We start from the raw sequence: 14961 nt of genomic DNA, 5'->3' as shown, positions 1-14961 counted from the left end.
TTTAAATAGGAAAAAGGAATAATTTTTAGTTCATCAGAACTAAAATAACCTAAATACATCAACAAGGGGCACTGGTTAAATAAATTATGGGCCATCCACAGTGAAGATGGGGCAGCCCTGAAAAGTTGAAATTTTAGACAAGCAATCAAATACAATGTTAAAGGAAAAGCAAGGCCGGGCGCGGTGGCTCACGCCTGTAATCCCTGCACTTTGGGAGGCCGAGGCGGGTGGATCACGAGGTCAGGAGATCGAGACCATCCTTAACACAGTGAAACCCCGTTTCTACTAAAAATTAAAAAAAAAATTAGCCGGGCGTGGTGGGGGGTGCCTGTAGTCCCAGCTACTCAGGAGGCTGAGGCAGGAGAACGGTGTGAACCCAGGAGGCAGAGCCTGCAGTGAGCCTAGATCACGCCACTGCACTCCAGCCTGGGCGACAGGGCGAGACTCCGTCTCAAAATAAATAAATAAAGGAAAAACAAAAGGGCAGGATATAAAACAGCATCTATAGTGTGGTTCTACTTACATCAAAATACATTTGAATTAAAAATTGTTGGCCGGGCGCAGTGGCTCACGCCTGTAATCCCAGCACTTTGGGAGGCCGAGGTGGGCGGATCACGAGGTCAGGAAATCGAGACCATCCTGGCTAACACGGTGAAACCCCATCTCTACTAAAAATACAAAAAAATTAGCGGGGTGTGGTGGTGGGCACCTGTAGTCCCAGCTACTCGGGAGGCTGAGGCAGGAGAATGGCATGAGCCTGGGAGGCAGAGCTTGCAGTGAGCTGAGATCGCGCCACTGCACTCCAGCCTGGGCAACAGAGCAAGACTCCGTCTCAAAAAAAAAAAAAAAGGCCGGGCGCAGTGGCTCATGCCTGTAATCCCAGCACTTTGGGAGGCCAAGGCGGGCAGATCACGAAGTCAGGAGATCAAGACCATCCTGGCTAACATGGTGAAACGCCGTCTCTACTAAAAAATACAAAAAAAAATTAGCCGGGTGTGGTGGCGGGCGCCTGTAGTCCCAGCTACTCAGGAGGCTGAGGCAGGAGAATGGCGTCAACCCAGGAGGCAGAGGTTGCAGTGAGCCAAGATCGCACCACTGCACTCCAGCCTGGGTGACAGTGAGACTCCTTCTCAAAAAAAAAAAAAAAAAAAAAAAAATTGTTACAAAGGCCGGGCGTGGTACCTCACACCTGTAATCCCAGCACTTCGGTAGGCCAAAGCAGGTGGATCACCTGAGGTCAGGAGTTCAAGACCAGCCTGGCCAACATGATGAAACCCCCGTCTCTACTGAAAATACAAAAAATTAGCCGGGCGTGGTAGTGGGCACCTGTAATCCCAGTCACTTGGAAGGCTGAGACAGGATAATCACTTGAACCCAGGAAGCGAATGTTGCCATAGGCCAAGATCACGCCATTGCACTCTAGCCTGGACAACAGAGTTAGACTTCATCTCAAATATAAAAAAAAAAACTGTCAGACAAACACATCGGGCCAGGAGCAGTGGCTCACACCTGTAATCCTAATGCTTTGGGAGACCAAGGTAGGAGGATCACTTGGACCCAGAAGTTTGAAACCAGCCTGGGCAACATAGTGAGACCCCATCTCTACACAAAATTTAAAAATTAGCTGGGCATGGCAGTGGACATCTGTAGTCCCAGCTACTCAAGGGGCTGAGGTGGGAGGACAGCTTGAGTCTAGGAATTCCAGGCTGCAGTGAGCTATGATAGTGCCACCGCACTGCAGCCTGGGTGACAGAGTGAGATCCTGCCTCTGAAATAAAACAGGCCCAGCGCGGTGGCTCAAGGCTGTAATCTCAGCACTTTGGGAGGCAGAGGCAGGTAGATCACCTGTGGCCAGGAGTTCAAGACCAGTCTGGTCAACATAGTGAAACCCCGTCTCTACTAAAATACAAAAAAATGGCCGGGCTCAGAGGCTTATGCCTGTAATCCTAGCACTTTGGGAGGCCGAGGTGGGAGGATCAACCTGAGGCCAGGAGTTCAAGACCAGCCTGGCCAACATGGTGAAACCCCATCTCTACTAAAATACAAAAATTAGCCGGGCACGATGGTGGGTTCCTGTAATCCCAGCTACTCGGGAGGCTGAGCAGGAGAATCGCTTGAGCCCAAGAGGCGGAGGTTGCAGTGAGCCGAGATCACACCACTGCACTCCAGCCTGGGCGGCTGAGTGAGACTCTGTCTCAAAAAATTAAATAAATAAATAAATAAATAGCCGGGCATGGTGGTGCACACTGGTAATCTCAGCTACTCGAGAGGCTGAGCAGGAGAATTGCTTGAACCCAACAGGCAGAGGTTGTAGTGAGCCCAGATGGCACCACTACACTCCAGCCTGTGTGACAGAGCAAGACTTGTCTCAAAAATAAATAAATAAATAACTTAATTAATTAAATAAAATAGAAAAACACCTCAACACTCAACCAGTGCTTGTCTCTGAGTTGCAGAGTTATGAGTGACTTTGGTTTTTTGTTTACCTCTCTTCTACTTCCTGGATTTCCTACCATGTACACGAATTACCTTTAAAGTTTTAAAAAAGAAGGAGTAGAAGTAATTTGATATGAAAGAGAAGGTTCAATGTTGACACAAACAACCAGGACATTCTCGGCACCCCTCAGTTCCCGGGCCTGCCCCCATACTCACATCCTGAGCACTTCACTCAGGAGGGATCAGTAAGAGGTAGGGACAAGGAAAGACAAGAAATCACATTCGGGCTGCAGAGTACAGCGAACGGCTCCCACCTGAAAATCACTGGTAACAAATGCTGGGAGATAAAAATGCTGGTTCTTGGCCGAGTGCAGTGGCTCACACCTGTAATCCCAGCACTTTGGGAGACCAAGAGGGGCGGATCACCTGAGGTCAGGAGTTTGAGACCGGCCTGATGAACAAGGAGAAACCCTGTCTCTACTAAAAATACAAAATTGACTAGGCGTGGTGGCGCATGCCTGTAATCCCAGCTACTTGGGAGGCTGAGGCAGGAGAATCGTTTGAACCTGGGAGGCAGAGGTTGTGGTGAGCTGAGATCGCGCCACTGCACTCTAGCCTGGGCAACAAAAAAAGAAAAAGAAAAAGAAGGGCCGGGTGCAGTGGCTCACGCTTGTAATCCCAGCACTTTGGGAGGCCAAGGCGGGCGGATCACGAGGTCAGGAGATCGAGACCACGGTGAAACCCCGTCTCTACTAAGAATACAAAAAATTAGCCGGGCGTGGTGGCGGGCGCCTGTGGTCCCAGCTACACGGAGAGGCTGAGGCAGGAGAATGGCGTGAACCTGGGAGGCGGAGCTTGCAGTGAGCCGAGACTGCGCCACTGCACTCCAGCCTGGGCGACAGAGCGAGACTCCGTCTCAAAAAAAAAAAGAAAAAGAAAAAAGAAAAGGCAAGAGCTGCTGGGTGCAGTGGCTCACACCTGTAATCCCTTTGGGAGGCCAAGGTGGGAGGATCACTTGAGTCTAGCAATTTGGGACCAACCTGGGCAACATAACAAGACCTCATCTCTACTAAAAATAGAAAAAAATTAGCCAGGCATGGTGGCACATGCCTGTGGTCCCAGCTACTTGGGAGGCTGAGGCAGGAGAACTGCTAAAGCCCAAGAGCTCAAGGCTTTAGTGAGCCATGATCCCACCACTGCACTCCGGCCTGGGTGACAGAGCAAAACCCAGTCTCAAAGAAAAAAAAAAAAAAGGAAAAGCTGGAGCTGGGACAAGGCCTTGGGGAAGGTTAACACACTCTACACTCCAGACCCCAGACGAAGGGGCCTGCCTCTCAGATTATCAACCTTCAGCCTGAAAAGCTTGGATCTGGTCACCCTCATCACAACATCACCCCTTGATCAAAACCCTTGGTGCCCTCAGTGTTTCTCAGGACAGGCAAGTGGAAACCCTTGCTAAGCTGTCATCCACCTGCCACTCACTAAAGGACAGCCCCTTTGGTACAGCAGCTTAGGCTGGCCCTCCACATATGGGCTCTCTCCCCTTCCTGCCCTCTGCTGGGCAGGCCTTTCTCTGCTTCCTCAGTGGGCCGGTTCCATCTGGGCTTTCAGGATGCAAAGCTTTTCTGTGGCCTTACTGTGGCCATGGGGCCTGGGAACACACTGCCTCGTGTTATCTTCCAGGAGCTCTGAGGCGGCACCTGCATCCCTTTGCTAGTAGTTTGTGACCCCATAAGAGCAGAGGTGTTTTTTTTTTTTTTTTTTTTTTGGGACAGAGTCTCACTCTATGGCCCAAGGTGGTGTACAGTGGCACGATCTCAACTCACTGCAACCTTTGCCTCCCAGATCCCAGAGATTCTCGTGCCTCAGCCTCCTGAACAGCTGGGACTGCAGGCACGTGCCACAATGCCCAGCTAATTTTTTGTATTTTTTAGTAGAGATGGGGTTTCACTATGTTGGCAAAGCTGGTCTCAAACTCCCGGCCTCTAGTGATCCTCTGCCTCAGCCTCCCAAAGTGCTGAGATTACAGGTGTGAGGCAGCACACCTGGACTCAAGGCAGAGATTTTTACTGTTATACCCCTTCCCTCTGCACCACAGCTGTCTGGCAGTAAATAACTGCTGAGTGGATGAGTTGGCAGGCTGTCCTCTGGGTTCCCACATACCCCTCATTTCTCTCTTGCCACAGTGAGCCTCCCAAGGGCATCTGGGTCATTCCTTGGATCATCAGGCTATGGCTGGGTGCAAGCACATGCTGACTGCCTTCACAAGCCAAACCCTGTGCTGGTGATCCTCAAAGACTCCCATCCAGGCCCCATCCAGGCCCCAGCAGGCACTTACTCGCCAGGATGTGGGGGCTGAGGGCTGGCCACCTGATTCTGCTTGGCTTTCTGTTCCATTTTGGCTTCAATTTCCCGTTTCTTCTGAGCGATGAGCTCTTCCTGGTGAAGGATGTTCATGTTCATTTTTCCAGATTTAGGGGGAGCAACCCCAAACCACCGGTTAGCCTTTCCTGGGGAGGGAAAAGGAGTATGTCAGAAATCACCTTCATTCCACAAACACCCCAAGAAGCTGTGACAGGCCAGAGAGCAACTGCTGTTCAGATTAATTTATATGTCTATTAGTTCATTTATTCAGCATCCAACACTTACAGAGTGCCTGCTGCATACTATACCCTGTACTTACTAGGTGCTATGCAAGACAGCGCAGGTCTCTGCCCATGTGGGACTCGCTTCGGGCTGGGAAAACAATAGACCCATAATAAAAAAGTAACTTTTGGGCCAATGTGGAGGCTTGTGCCTGCAATCCCAGCACTTTGGGAGGCAGGGGCAGGCAGATCACCTGAGGTCATGAGATTGAGACCAGCCTGGCCAACATGGTGAAACCCCATCTCTACTAAAAATACAAAAATTAGCTGGGCACGGTGGCATGTGCCTGTAACCCCAGCTACTAGGGAGGCCGAGGCAGGAGAATTGCTTGTACCAGGGTGCCACTGCACTCCAGCCTGGCAACAGAGCAAGACTCTGTCTCAAAAAAAAAAAAGTGCACAATGTGGTTAAGAGCTCTGCTGAAAACCCAAAAAGGGTGAAAAATAGTAACAGGAGAGTACATATACAGGTAGGGCAGCCAGAAAATAAACACTAGAGGAGACATTTAAACCAGAAAAATCAAATAAGAAGCCAGTGTCATGAAAAGCCAAACGGGAGATGATCTGGGCAGAGGAAGGAGCGGATGTGAAAGCTCAAGGCAGGAAGAAGCCTGGTACATCCAAGAAGCAGCAAGTGCCCAGCATGGTCAGAGGGGCCTGCTCCAGGGACAGGCAGAGGTGGGGCATGTCAGAGCATCTGTGCTTTATTATAAGGGCTTTGGGGAGTGATGGAGAAGCACTAAGATGAAGAATGACAAGATCCATTGGGTCTTTTTTTTTTTGAGACAGGGTCTGGCTCTGTTTCCCAGGCTGGAGTGCAGTGGTGTGATCTCAGCTCACTGCAGCCTCCGCCACCCCAGCTCAAGCGATCCTCCCACCTCAGCCTCCTGAATAGCCGGGATTACAGGCATGCACCACCTCACTTGGCTAATTTTTAAATTTTTTCATAGAGATGAGGTCTTGCTATAGTGCCCAGGCTGGTCTCAAATATTCTTTCCACCTTGGCCTCCCAAAATACTGGGATTTATAGGCATGAGCCACCATGCCCCACTGGCTTTTTATTTTTCTTTTTTTTTTTTGAGGCAGACTCTTACTCTGTCAGCCAAGATGGAATGCAGTGGCATCATCTCGGCTCACTGCAACCTCCACCTCCCAGGTTCAAGCGATTCTCCTGCCTCAGCCTCCTGAGTAGCTGGGATTACAGGCGTGAGCCACCACACCTGGCTAATTTTTATATTTTTAGTAGAGTTAGGGTTTCGCCACGTTGTCCAGGCTGGTCTCGAACTCCTGTCCTCAAGGGAGCCTCCCATTTAAGCCTCTCAAAATGCTGGGATTACAGGCGTGAGCCACCGAACCCAGCCGGTTTTTTTTTTTTTTTTTGAGATGAAGTATTGCTCTTTTCCCCCAGGCTGGAGTGCAATGGCACGATCTTGGCTCACTGCAACCTCCACCTCCAGAGTTCCAGCGATTCTCCTGCCTCAGCCTCCCGAGTAGCTGGGACTATGGGCATCTGCCCCCACGCCTGGCTAATTTTTTCGTATTTTTACTAGAGATGGGGCTTCACCATGTTGGCCAGGCTGGTCTCGAATTCCTGACCTCAAGTGATCCACCCAACTCGGCCTCCCAAAGTGCTGGGATTACAGGCGTGAGCCACTGCGCCCAGCCGCTTTTTGTTTGTTTGTTTGAGACAGGGTCTCGCTGAGTTGCCCAGGCCAGAGTGCAGTTGCATGATCATAGCTCACTGCACCCTCAAACTCCTGGGCTCTAGAGATTCTCTCACCTCAGCCACCTGAGTGGATAGACTACAGGCACACTCCACCAGGCCTAGCTATTTTCTTTCATTTTTTGTAGAGACAGGTTCTTGCTATGTTGCCCAGGCTAATCTTCAACTCTTGTCCTCAAGGGAGCCTCCAATTTAAGCCTCCCAAAGTGCTGAGATTTTAGGCATGGATCACCACACCTGGCCAATATCCACAGGGTCTTTTTATTTTCATCCTGGCTACTAGGTAATCATTCTGGCCGGAGAATCCACAGGCAACAAGATCAGGGAGGCTCACTGGCTCCAAGCAACAGAAAACGATATCTTCAGACTAGAGTGATAGCATGGAGACAGGGAAGACACCTCAGAGGTTCCCCCATGGGACTCAGAATAAAATCCAAATTTTAAAAGTCTGAGCCGGGCATAGTGACTCACACCTGTAATCCCAGCACTTTGGGAGGCTGAAGCAGGCAGATCACTTGAGGTCAGGAGTTCAAGACCAGCCTGGCCAACATGGTGACACTTCGCCTCTACTAAAAATACAAAAAAAACCTGGCCAGGTGCAGTGGCCGGCGCCTGTAATCCCAGCTACTCAAGAGGCTGAGGCAGAAGAATGGCTTGAACCCGGGAGGTAGAGGTTGCAATGAGCCGACATCGCGCCACTGCACTCCAGCCTGGGCGACGGAGCATAACTCCGCTTCAACAAAAAGAAAAAAAGAATTCTAAAAGGCCATTTTCAAGGCCCTGCCAGATGGTTCCCCTCCCTTCTGCTTCATCCTTGACATTCTTCAAAAGGACAAGCCCATCCTACCACGGCCTCTGCATTTACTGGCTCCGCTCTGTGTGGAAGGCTCCATCCTCCACGGATTCCCATAGCAGGCATTCATTGTCTTAACTCAAATGTCTTCTGCTTAAAAAGGCCTTTCCTCGGGCCAGGTGTGGTGGCTCACGCCTTTACGTAGTCCCAGCACTTTAAGAGGCTGAGATGGGGCTGGGCGCGGTGGCTCACGCCTGTAATCCCAGCACTTTGGGAGGCCGAGGCGGGCGGATCACGAGGTCAGGAGATCGAGACCATCCTTGCTAACACGGTGAAACTCCGTCTCTACTAAAAATACAAAAATTTAGTCGGGCGCGGTGGCAGGCGCCTGTAGTTCCAGCTACTCGGGCGGCTGAGGCAGGAGAATAGCGTGAACCCGGGAGGCGGAGCTTGCAGTGAGCCAAGATCGCGCCACAGGGCTCCAGCCTGGGCGACAGAGCGAGACTCCGTCTCAATACAACAACAACAACAACAACAAAAAGAGGCTGAGATGGGAGGATCCCTTGAGCCTAGGAGTTCCAGACCTGCATGGGAAACGTGGCAACACAAAAAATACACAAATTCGCTGTGTGGTGGCGCTCACCTGTGGTCCCAGCTACTTGGGAGGCTGAGGTGGGAGGATCACCTGAACCCAGTGAGCCAGTGAGCCGTGATTGTGTGACTGCACTACAGCCTGGGCGACAAAGTGAGACCTTGTCTCAAAAAAAAAAAAAAAAAAAAAAAAGAAAAGGTCTTTCCTGACTACCCAGTATCAGCAGCCTCCACTCTCCACCTCACTTCATACATAAGTCTTTGTAAATATTTTCTCATTAATGCACTGACGCCCCAGTAGAAAGCAACCTCCAGGAAGGCAGGGCCCTGTTTCGGTCACCGCTGCATGCGTAGCGCCTAGCACAGTGCCTGGCACACAGTGAGCACGCCCTAAGTATTTGCTGATGGGCAAATGCATTCTATTCTGGGGAAGTAGAAAGGCCAAGGCTTGCAGCAAAGTGAGGGTCAAAAGACGCGGGAAAGTATGTCAAGGGAGCCTCAAAGCACTTCGGAAAGGCAGCTTTTCCAAAAAGCGGGACACAGGCCAGAGGGCAGCTGCTACGAAAAGAGGGGTGCAGGGACAGCCCAAGGTTGCCGCTGTATTGGGGAACGGAGGTTGGAGCAGCCCTGAAGGCGGTTGTTTCGGAAATGGGACGCAGGGCCGAGCCGGGTGGCGGCCTCTACGGAGATCCGTGCGTCCTCAGCAAACCAGGCGGGGGCGGCCAGGAACCTGGGTCTGGGGTCTCGAGAAACCAAGAGGTGCAGAAGCCGACGCGGTGGGCTGCCCCGGGGCTGAAGCGAGGGATCCACGGGTTGCAGCAAGACTGACCCGAGGAGTAAGGGGAGACACCTAGCCCCAGCGACCCAGACGGGCGCCTGAGGGGAGGCGGGGGCTGTTACCTGCAACATCCCGGTTGTCCATCTTGAGACTCATCCAATCCCACAATGCTCCGGCGCCACTTAAGGGGCCCTGTTATAGTGTGCATCGCCTGATGGGAGATGTAGTCCGCCTCGGTCAGACTCGCCCTATTACTGCGTGAACGACTGGGTTTTTTTTTCACCTCCAGAAACGAAAGCCTCAGCCTATCGGCGATGCCTAAGTCCCAGTCACGATAACCAGACGGCGTTGCCCTTTCTACACCTTCCCGGAGCGGCGGTCATCCCAAATACAAACTACATGTTCCAGGATGCTTTGGGCGGCAGATCTCGCGGAAGACGCGAGAAGAGCCCGGCCCCGTCTCGCGCGCCTGCTTCCGCCTCCCTGTGGCGGCGGCTTGTTGTTGTGGAGGCCAAAATGGCGGCTCAGGCGGCGGCAGCGGCCCAGGCGGCGGCGGCCCAGGCTGCGCAGGCCGAGGCGGCTGACTCGTGGTACCTGGCGCTTCTGGGCTTCGCTGAGCACTTCCGCACTTCCAGCCCACCCAAAATCCGCCTGTGCGTGCACTGCCTGCAGGCCGTGTTCCCCTTCAAGCCGCCGCAGCGCATCGAGGCCCGTACACACCTGCAGCTGGGCTCCGTTCTCTATCACCACACCAAGAACAGCGAGCAGGCGCGCAGCCACCTGGAGAAGGCGGTGAGCGCGGGCCGGGCCGCGAGGGAGGAGTCGCGGGCTCCTTGCAAGACCTGGGCTGACGGGTCGCGACCGCGGCGGGCGGGGGCCGCTCCTCGGCGACCTGGGGGCGCGACCTCCGTCAAAGCCGCAGGACCCCCCCCGCCCGCCTCTGCCGGACCCCAAAGCCACCAGCCTCTGAGGGGACACGAAGGCCTCGCCCCCCACGCCTTATTTCCCGTCTCTGGTGACAGGGCTCCAGGAGCCCCGTCACCGTACTCTGAAAGTTGCCTGTTCTTGGGAGCAACAGGATCGGCAAATCGTCTGGTTTTCAGGAGGATCCCACCTGTTGGTGGCGATGGGGACATCACAGGGTCGTGAAGCTACTAGATCCTCCTGGTTCAGCTTCGGGAGCATCAGCCCCAAACGCTTCCACCTAAAGTGACTTGGGGTAGGGGTTGGCGGAGGCGAGACCCCTGGCATTCCCCCCGGGAATCTGAAGTCTGGTCTCTCAGGAACCTGGAAGGGCATGCTTCTCCTTGGACACGGAAGTTTGGTACTCGTGGTTTCTGGAGGGTCTTGTGCCCCCATCAATAATGCCTGGTGTCGTACGAGGGAAGCTGATACCCAGAGTCTGGAGCTGGTCATTTGAGGCCTATGAGGAGGAGAAACGGGTTCTGGATGCCAGGCCCCGCTGTTCAGTTTCAGTATTAGGGAATTTCGCAGCTCCTGCTTTTTCTCCATCCACTGGTGACTTCTACCATCCATTAGTCCATCCTCTTCCGAGTGAGTCCCTCCCTGACCCAACTTGACTTGTGTCATCTTGGTGCCTCAAAGAATGCGGGAGAGTGGCTGTCATTCTGCCCTTTAATAAACTTTCTTTTTTTTTTTTTTTTGAGACGGAGTCTTGCTCTGTCCCCCAGGCTAGAGTGCAGTCGTGCGATCTCGGCTCACTGCAAGTTCTGCCTCCCGGGTTCACGCCATTCTCCTGCCTCAGCCTCCCAAGTAGCTGAGACTACAGGTGCCCGCCACCACGCCCGCCTAATTTTTTGTATTTTTTAGTAGAGATAGGGTTTCACCGTGTTAGCCAGGATGGTCTCCATCTCCTGACCTCGTGATCTGCCCACCTCGGCCTCCCAAAGTGCTGGGATTACAGGCTTGAGCCACCGTGCCTGGCCCCTTTAATAAACTTTCTAGGGCCAGGCTCAGTGGCTTATGCCTGTAATCCGAGCATTTTGGGAGGCGGAGGCGGGCAGATCACTAGACCCCAGGAGTTTGAGACCAGCCTGGGCAACACAGTGAGACCCCGTCTCTACAAAAAATACAAAAACTAGCTGGGCATGGTGACGCGGGCCTGTAGTCCCATCTACTCCAGAGGCTGAGGTGGGAGGATCAGCTAAGCCCAGGGAGGTCATGGCCGCAGTGAGCAGTGATCACGCCACTTCACTCCCAGCCCGAGTGACAGTGAAACCCTGTCTCAGAAAAAAAAGATAGTAATAAGGAAAAAACAATAAAATTTCAGGCTGTGGAGTCGTTTTTTTTTCTCACAGCAGCGCTGTGATCCCGTCAGACCCCTGCCTCCCTTTTGCCTTTTACCCAGCTCTATCCTGCTGGAATAGAGAATTATTGAGAAGAATCAACTCAGATTTTAAAAACTCATTAATCTGAGGTAAATCCAAGCCCACCCTCAGCTATTAACAAGTTGCCTTGAGGAATAGATCAAATCTTTGTTTCGCAGACTGAAAAGTTGGAAGGAGACTTTATTTTATTTATTTGTTTATTTTGAGAGGGAGTTTCACTCTTGTTGCCCGGGCTGTAGTGCAATGGCAGGATCTCAGCCCACTGCAACCTCTGTCTCCCGGGTTCAAGTGATTCTTCTGCCTCAGCCTCCCGAGTAGCTGGGACTACAGGTGTGTGCCACCACACCCAGCTAATTTTTGTATTTTTAGTAGAGACAGGGTTTCACAATATTGGCCAGGCTGGTCTTGAACTCCTGACCTTGTGATCCACTCCCCTTGGCCTCCCAAAGTGCTGAGATTACAGGCGTGAGCCACTGCCCTAACCCCAGATAATTTTTTTTTCTTTTTTTTTTGAGACGGAGTCTCGCTCTGTCACCAGGCTGGAGTGAGTGGCGTGGTCTTGGCTCACTGCAACTTCCGTCTCGTGGGTTCAAGCAATTCTCTTGCCTCAGCCTCCCGAGTAGCTGGGATTACAGGCGTGCACCACCTCATCTGGCTAATTTTTGTATTTTTAGTAGAGACAGGGTTTCACCATTTGGTCAGGCTGGTTTTGGACCCCTGACCTCAAGTGAGCCGCCCATCTTGTCCTCCCAAAGTGCTAGGATTACAGGTGTGAGTCACCACATCTGGCCAGTTTATTTATTTATTTATTTATTTATTTATTTATTTTGAGACAGGGTTTCGCTTCATCACCCAGGCTGGGGTGCACTGGCGTGATCTCAGCTCACTGCAGCCTTGACCTCCTGGGCTCAAGCAGTCCTCCCATCTCAGCCTCCTGAGTAGTTGGGACCACAGGTACGCACCACCACACCCAGCTAATTTTTGTGTTTTTTGTAAAGACAAGGTCTTGAACTCCTGAGCTCAAGCCATCCACCTGCCTCAGCCTCCCAAAGTGCTGGAACTACAGGCTTGAGCCATTGTGCCAAGCGTGGAAGGCGACTTTAGTCCTCACTTGATCAACTGCCTTGTTTCAAAAGGGAGGCATTATGGGCCCAGAGAGGTAAAGTGATTTGCCCAAGGCTGCACAACAAGTTATGGACGAAACTGGACTCAAACTCCAGCTCAGTGATAACCAGGTTACATGCCAAGATGATACATCATTATTGTTTTGAAGTTTTTTTTTTTCTTTGATTCATTCAACAGATATTTGTTCAGCTCATGCAGGATGCCAAGCCCTATTTTTGGTGCTGGGGGATCAGCAATGGCTAAAACAGTTTCTGCCCACATAAGCCTAGGTTTTCGTGAGGAAGACAAATGATAAGCATATAGTAAGAGGTTAGGCAGTGATGGAAGAACCTTGAGAACTGGACCAGGGAGAAGGGATGGAGTTGACTTGGAGCTATTTTTGGCAGAGGTAGTGAGAAAGTCTCTATTTGTGGGAGTGACATTTGAGCAGAGGCCTGAATGGGTGGGGCAGGGAGCCTGGAGAACCACTCAGGGGGTCAGGTTGATGGATGGCAAGGAGTGCCTAAGCTGTCGGAGACTGGCAGATGGTATCAGGGTCTCTCCAGGGTCATGATGAGGCTGAGATGAAATGAGGCACCAGACTTTATTGACTGGGAGGGGTCTGGTGGCCCAGCATCTCCAGTGGATGTGCTGGTTCTGAAACTCTCCTTTCTCTCCATGAACAACTCCCACCACCTGCCTTCCCTTGTCTCCCAGGGCTGTTCAGCCTGTTTCTGGCAGTGGCTAATAGTCACTGTGTGTACCGTCGTATTTCGCCCACTCAGCCCTGTCTAGGAGAAGCAGTCATGCTGCAAATTGCTCGCTTTACCGCTTGGCTTTTGGACCCATAATTTAAACCCTTCTCCTTGTGAAGTGCCTTTGATCTGTTAAATGGAACTTTGAATCTTGAAGGGTCTTCCACTGAGCCACATGATGCCCTCTGTAGCTCACACCAACTTTATGCCTGGAAATCCCATTCTTTTTGTCAGTCGCATCCCAACTGAACATTTTTCCAGCTTTTAGTTAAAGTGATGTTTTCTATACTGTTTTCCTTCCACCAACGTTTGTGAATTCTTTTTGTGTTACAACGTAAGCGTGCTTTCTTTCATCTTCATTCTTTATTAATTGTGCATTTTTTCCCAATCAGGGAGCTATCAACTTTTATTCTTTCCTTCCCCAGAGCTACTTAATAAAGAATCATACGTTCTCTGCTTAGAGGTAGTTTGCTGGTTTCTAGTTGTGAAAAGCAAATGGCTGAAGAGATTCCAGTATCTTCTCGGAGAGCCAACCCAGTATAACAGTATTTTGCAATATTTTGTGACTTTTCTCCTTGCTCATTCTCTCTGCTGTTCTTTTTATTTTTATTGTTACTTTTATTTTATTTATTTATTTTTTGAGATGTAGTCTTGCTCTGCCGCCCAGGCTCTGGAATGCAGTGGCGCAATCTTGGCTCACTGCAACCTCTGCCTCCCAGGTTCAAGCGAGTCTCCTCCCTCAGCCTCCCAAGCAGCTGGGATTACAGGCGCCCACCAACACACCTAGCTAATTTTTGTATTTTTAGTAAAGACAGGGTTTCACCATGTTGGTCAGGCTGGCCTCGAACTCCTGACGTCAGGTGATCCACCTGCCTTGGCTTCCCAAAGTGCTGGGATTACAGGTGTGAGCCACCATTTTATTTTTTATTTTTTTGAGAAGGAGTTTCACTCCTATTACCTAGGCTGGAGTGCAGTGGTGCGATTTTGGCTCACTGCATACTCCACCTCCTGGGTTCAAACGATTCTCTTACCACAACCTCCTGAGTAGCTAGGATTACAGGCATGCGCCACCATGCCCGGCTAATTTTGTATTTTTAGCAGAGGCAAGGTTTCATCATGTTAGTCAGGCTGGTCTTGAACTCCTGACCTCAGGTGATCTGCCCACCTCAGCCTCCCAAAGTGCTGGGATTACAGGCATGAGCCACTGCGCCCAGCCTTATTTTTATTTTTTTGAGACTGAGTCTTGCTCTGTCACCCAGGCTAGAGTATAGTTGGTGCAGCCTCAGCTCACTGCAACCTCCACCACCCAGGTTCAAGTGATTCTTGTGCCTCAGCCTCTGAAGTAGCTGGGATTACAGGCATGAGCCACCATGGCCAGCTAATTTTTTGGATTTTCGGTAGAGACAGGGTTTCACCATGCTGGCCAGGCTGGTCTCAAAGTGACCTGAAGTGATCCACCCTCTTTGGCCTCCCAAAGTGCCGAGATTACAGGCATGCCACCACACCCAGCATCTCTCTGCTCTTCTTGACTGAACTAATTTTCTCTAACATAGTGCTTAGGTAAAACCTATTATTGGCCCCTGAACTCAGTGCTACATCCAGCTTTCCTATTGTTTTCACTGTCTTTTGCTTTCTCTCTAAGAGACCCCAGCCTCCTTGGTCATCACATTTTTATTTAAGGTTATTTCTCTTTTATCTGCTTCTGTCAGTTTCTAATGGTCTCCTCAACTGCATTTTTTTTTTTTTTTTTTTTTTGAGACACAGTCTCACTTTGTTGCCCAGGCTGGA

General features: G+C 51.1%; 2 protein-coding genes across 6 annotated transcripts in view; one reads left to right on the top strand and one right to left on the bottom strand.

The window, feature by feature from the left end:
• The window catches only part of SUGP1 (SURP and G-patch domain containing 1), a 45277-nt gene extending 36128 nt beyond the window's left edge, over window positions 1-9149 (bottom strand). Inside the window, exons 1-2 of the mRNA XM_030820342.1 lie at window positions 9089-9149; window positions 4775-4946 (exon numbers count right to left, since the gene is read on the bottom strand). Coding sequence (XP_030676202.1) covers window positions 4775-4946; window positions 9089-9122 — 206 coding nt within the window. The 5' untranslated portion in view covers window positions 9123-9149. The remainder of the gene's footprint in view (window positions 1-4774; window positions 4947-9088) is intronic.
• A 284-nt stretch (window positions 9150-9433) lies between these two features.
• Window positions 9434-14961, top strand: part of MAU2 (MAU2 sister chromatid cohesion factor) — a 37164-nt gene continuing 31636 nt past the window's right edge. For all 5 annotated transcript variants that reach the window (XR_004031987.1, XR_004031986.1, XM_030820339.1 and 2 more), the window contains exon 1: window positions 9434-9758. Coding sequence is in view for 3 of the 5 variants with exons in the window: in XM_030820339.1 (XP_030676199.1) it covers window positions 9483-9758 (276 nt within the window). In the remaining 2 variants the exon portion in view is untranslated. The remainder of the gene's footprint in view (window positions 9759-14961) is intronic.

This window comes from Nomascus leucogenys, chromosome 10, assembly GCF_006542625.1.
Source record: "Nomascus leucogenys isolate Asia chromosome 10, Asia_NLE_v1, whole genome shotgun sequence".
Classification (NCBI taxonomy): domain Eukaryota; kingdom Metazoa; phylum Chordata; class Mammalia; order Primates; family Hylobatidae; genus Nomascus; species Nomascus leucogenys.
The sequence above is the reverse complement of the archived record's forward strand: the minus strand, read 5'-3'. Positions and strand labels throughout refer to the sequence as shown.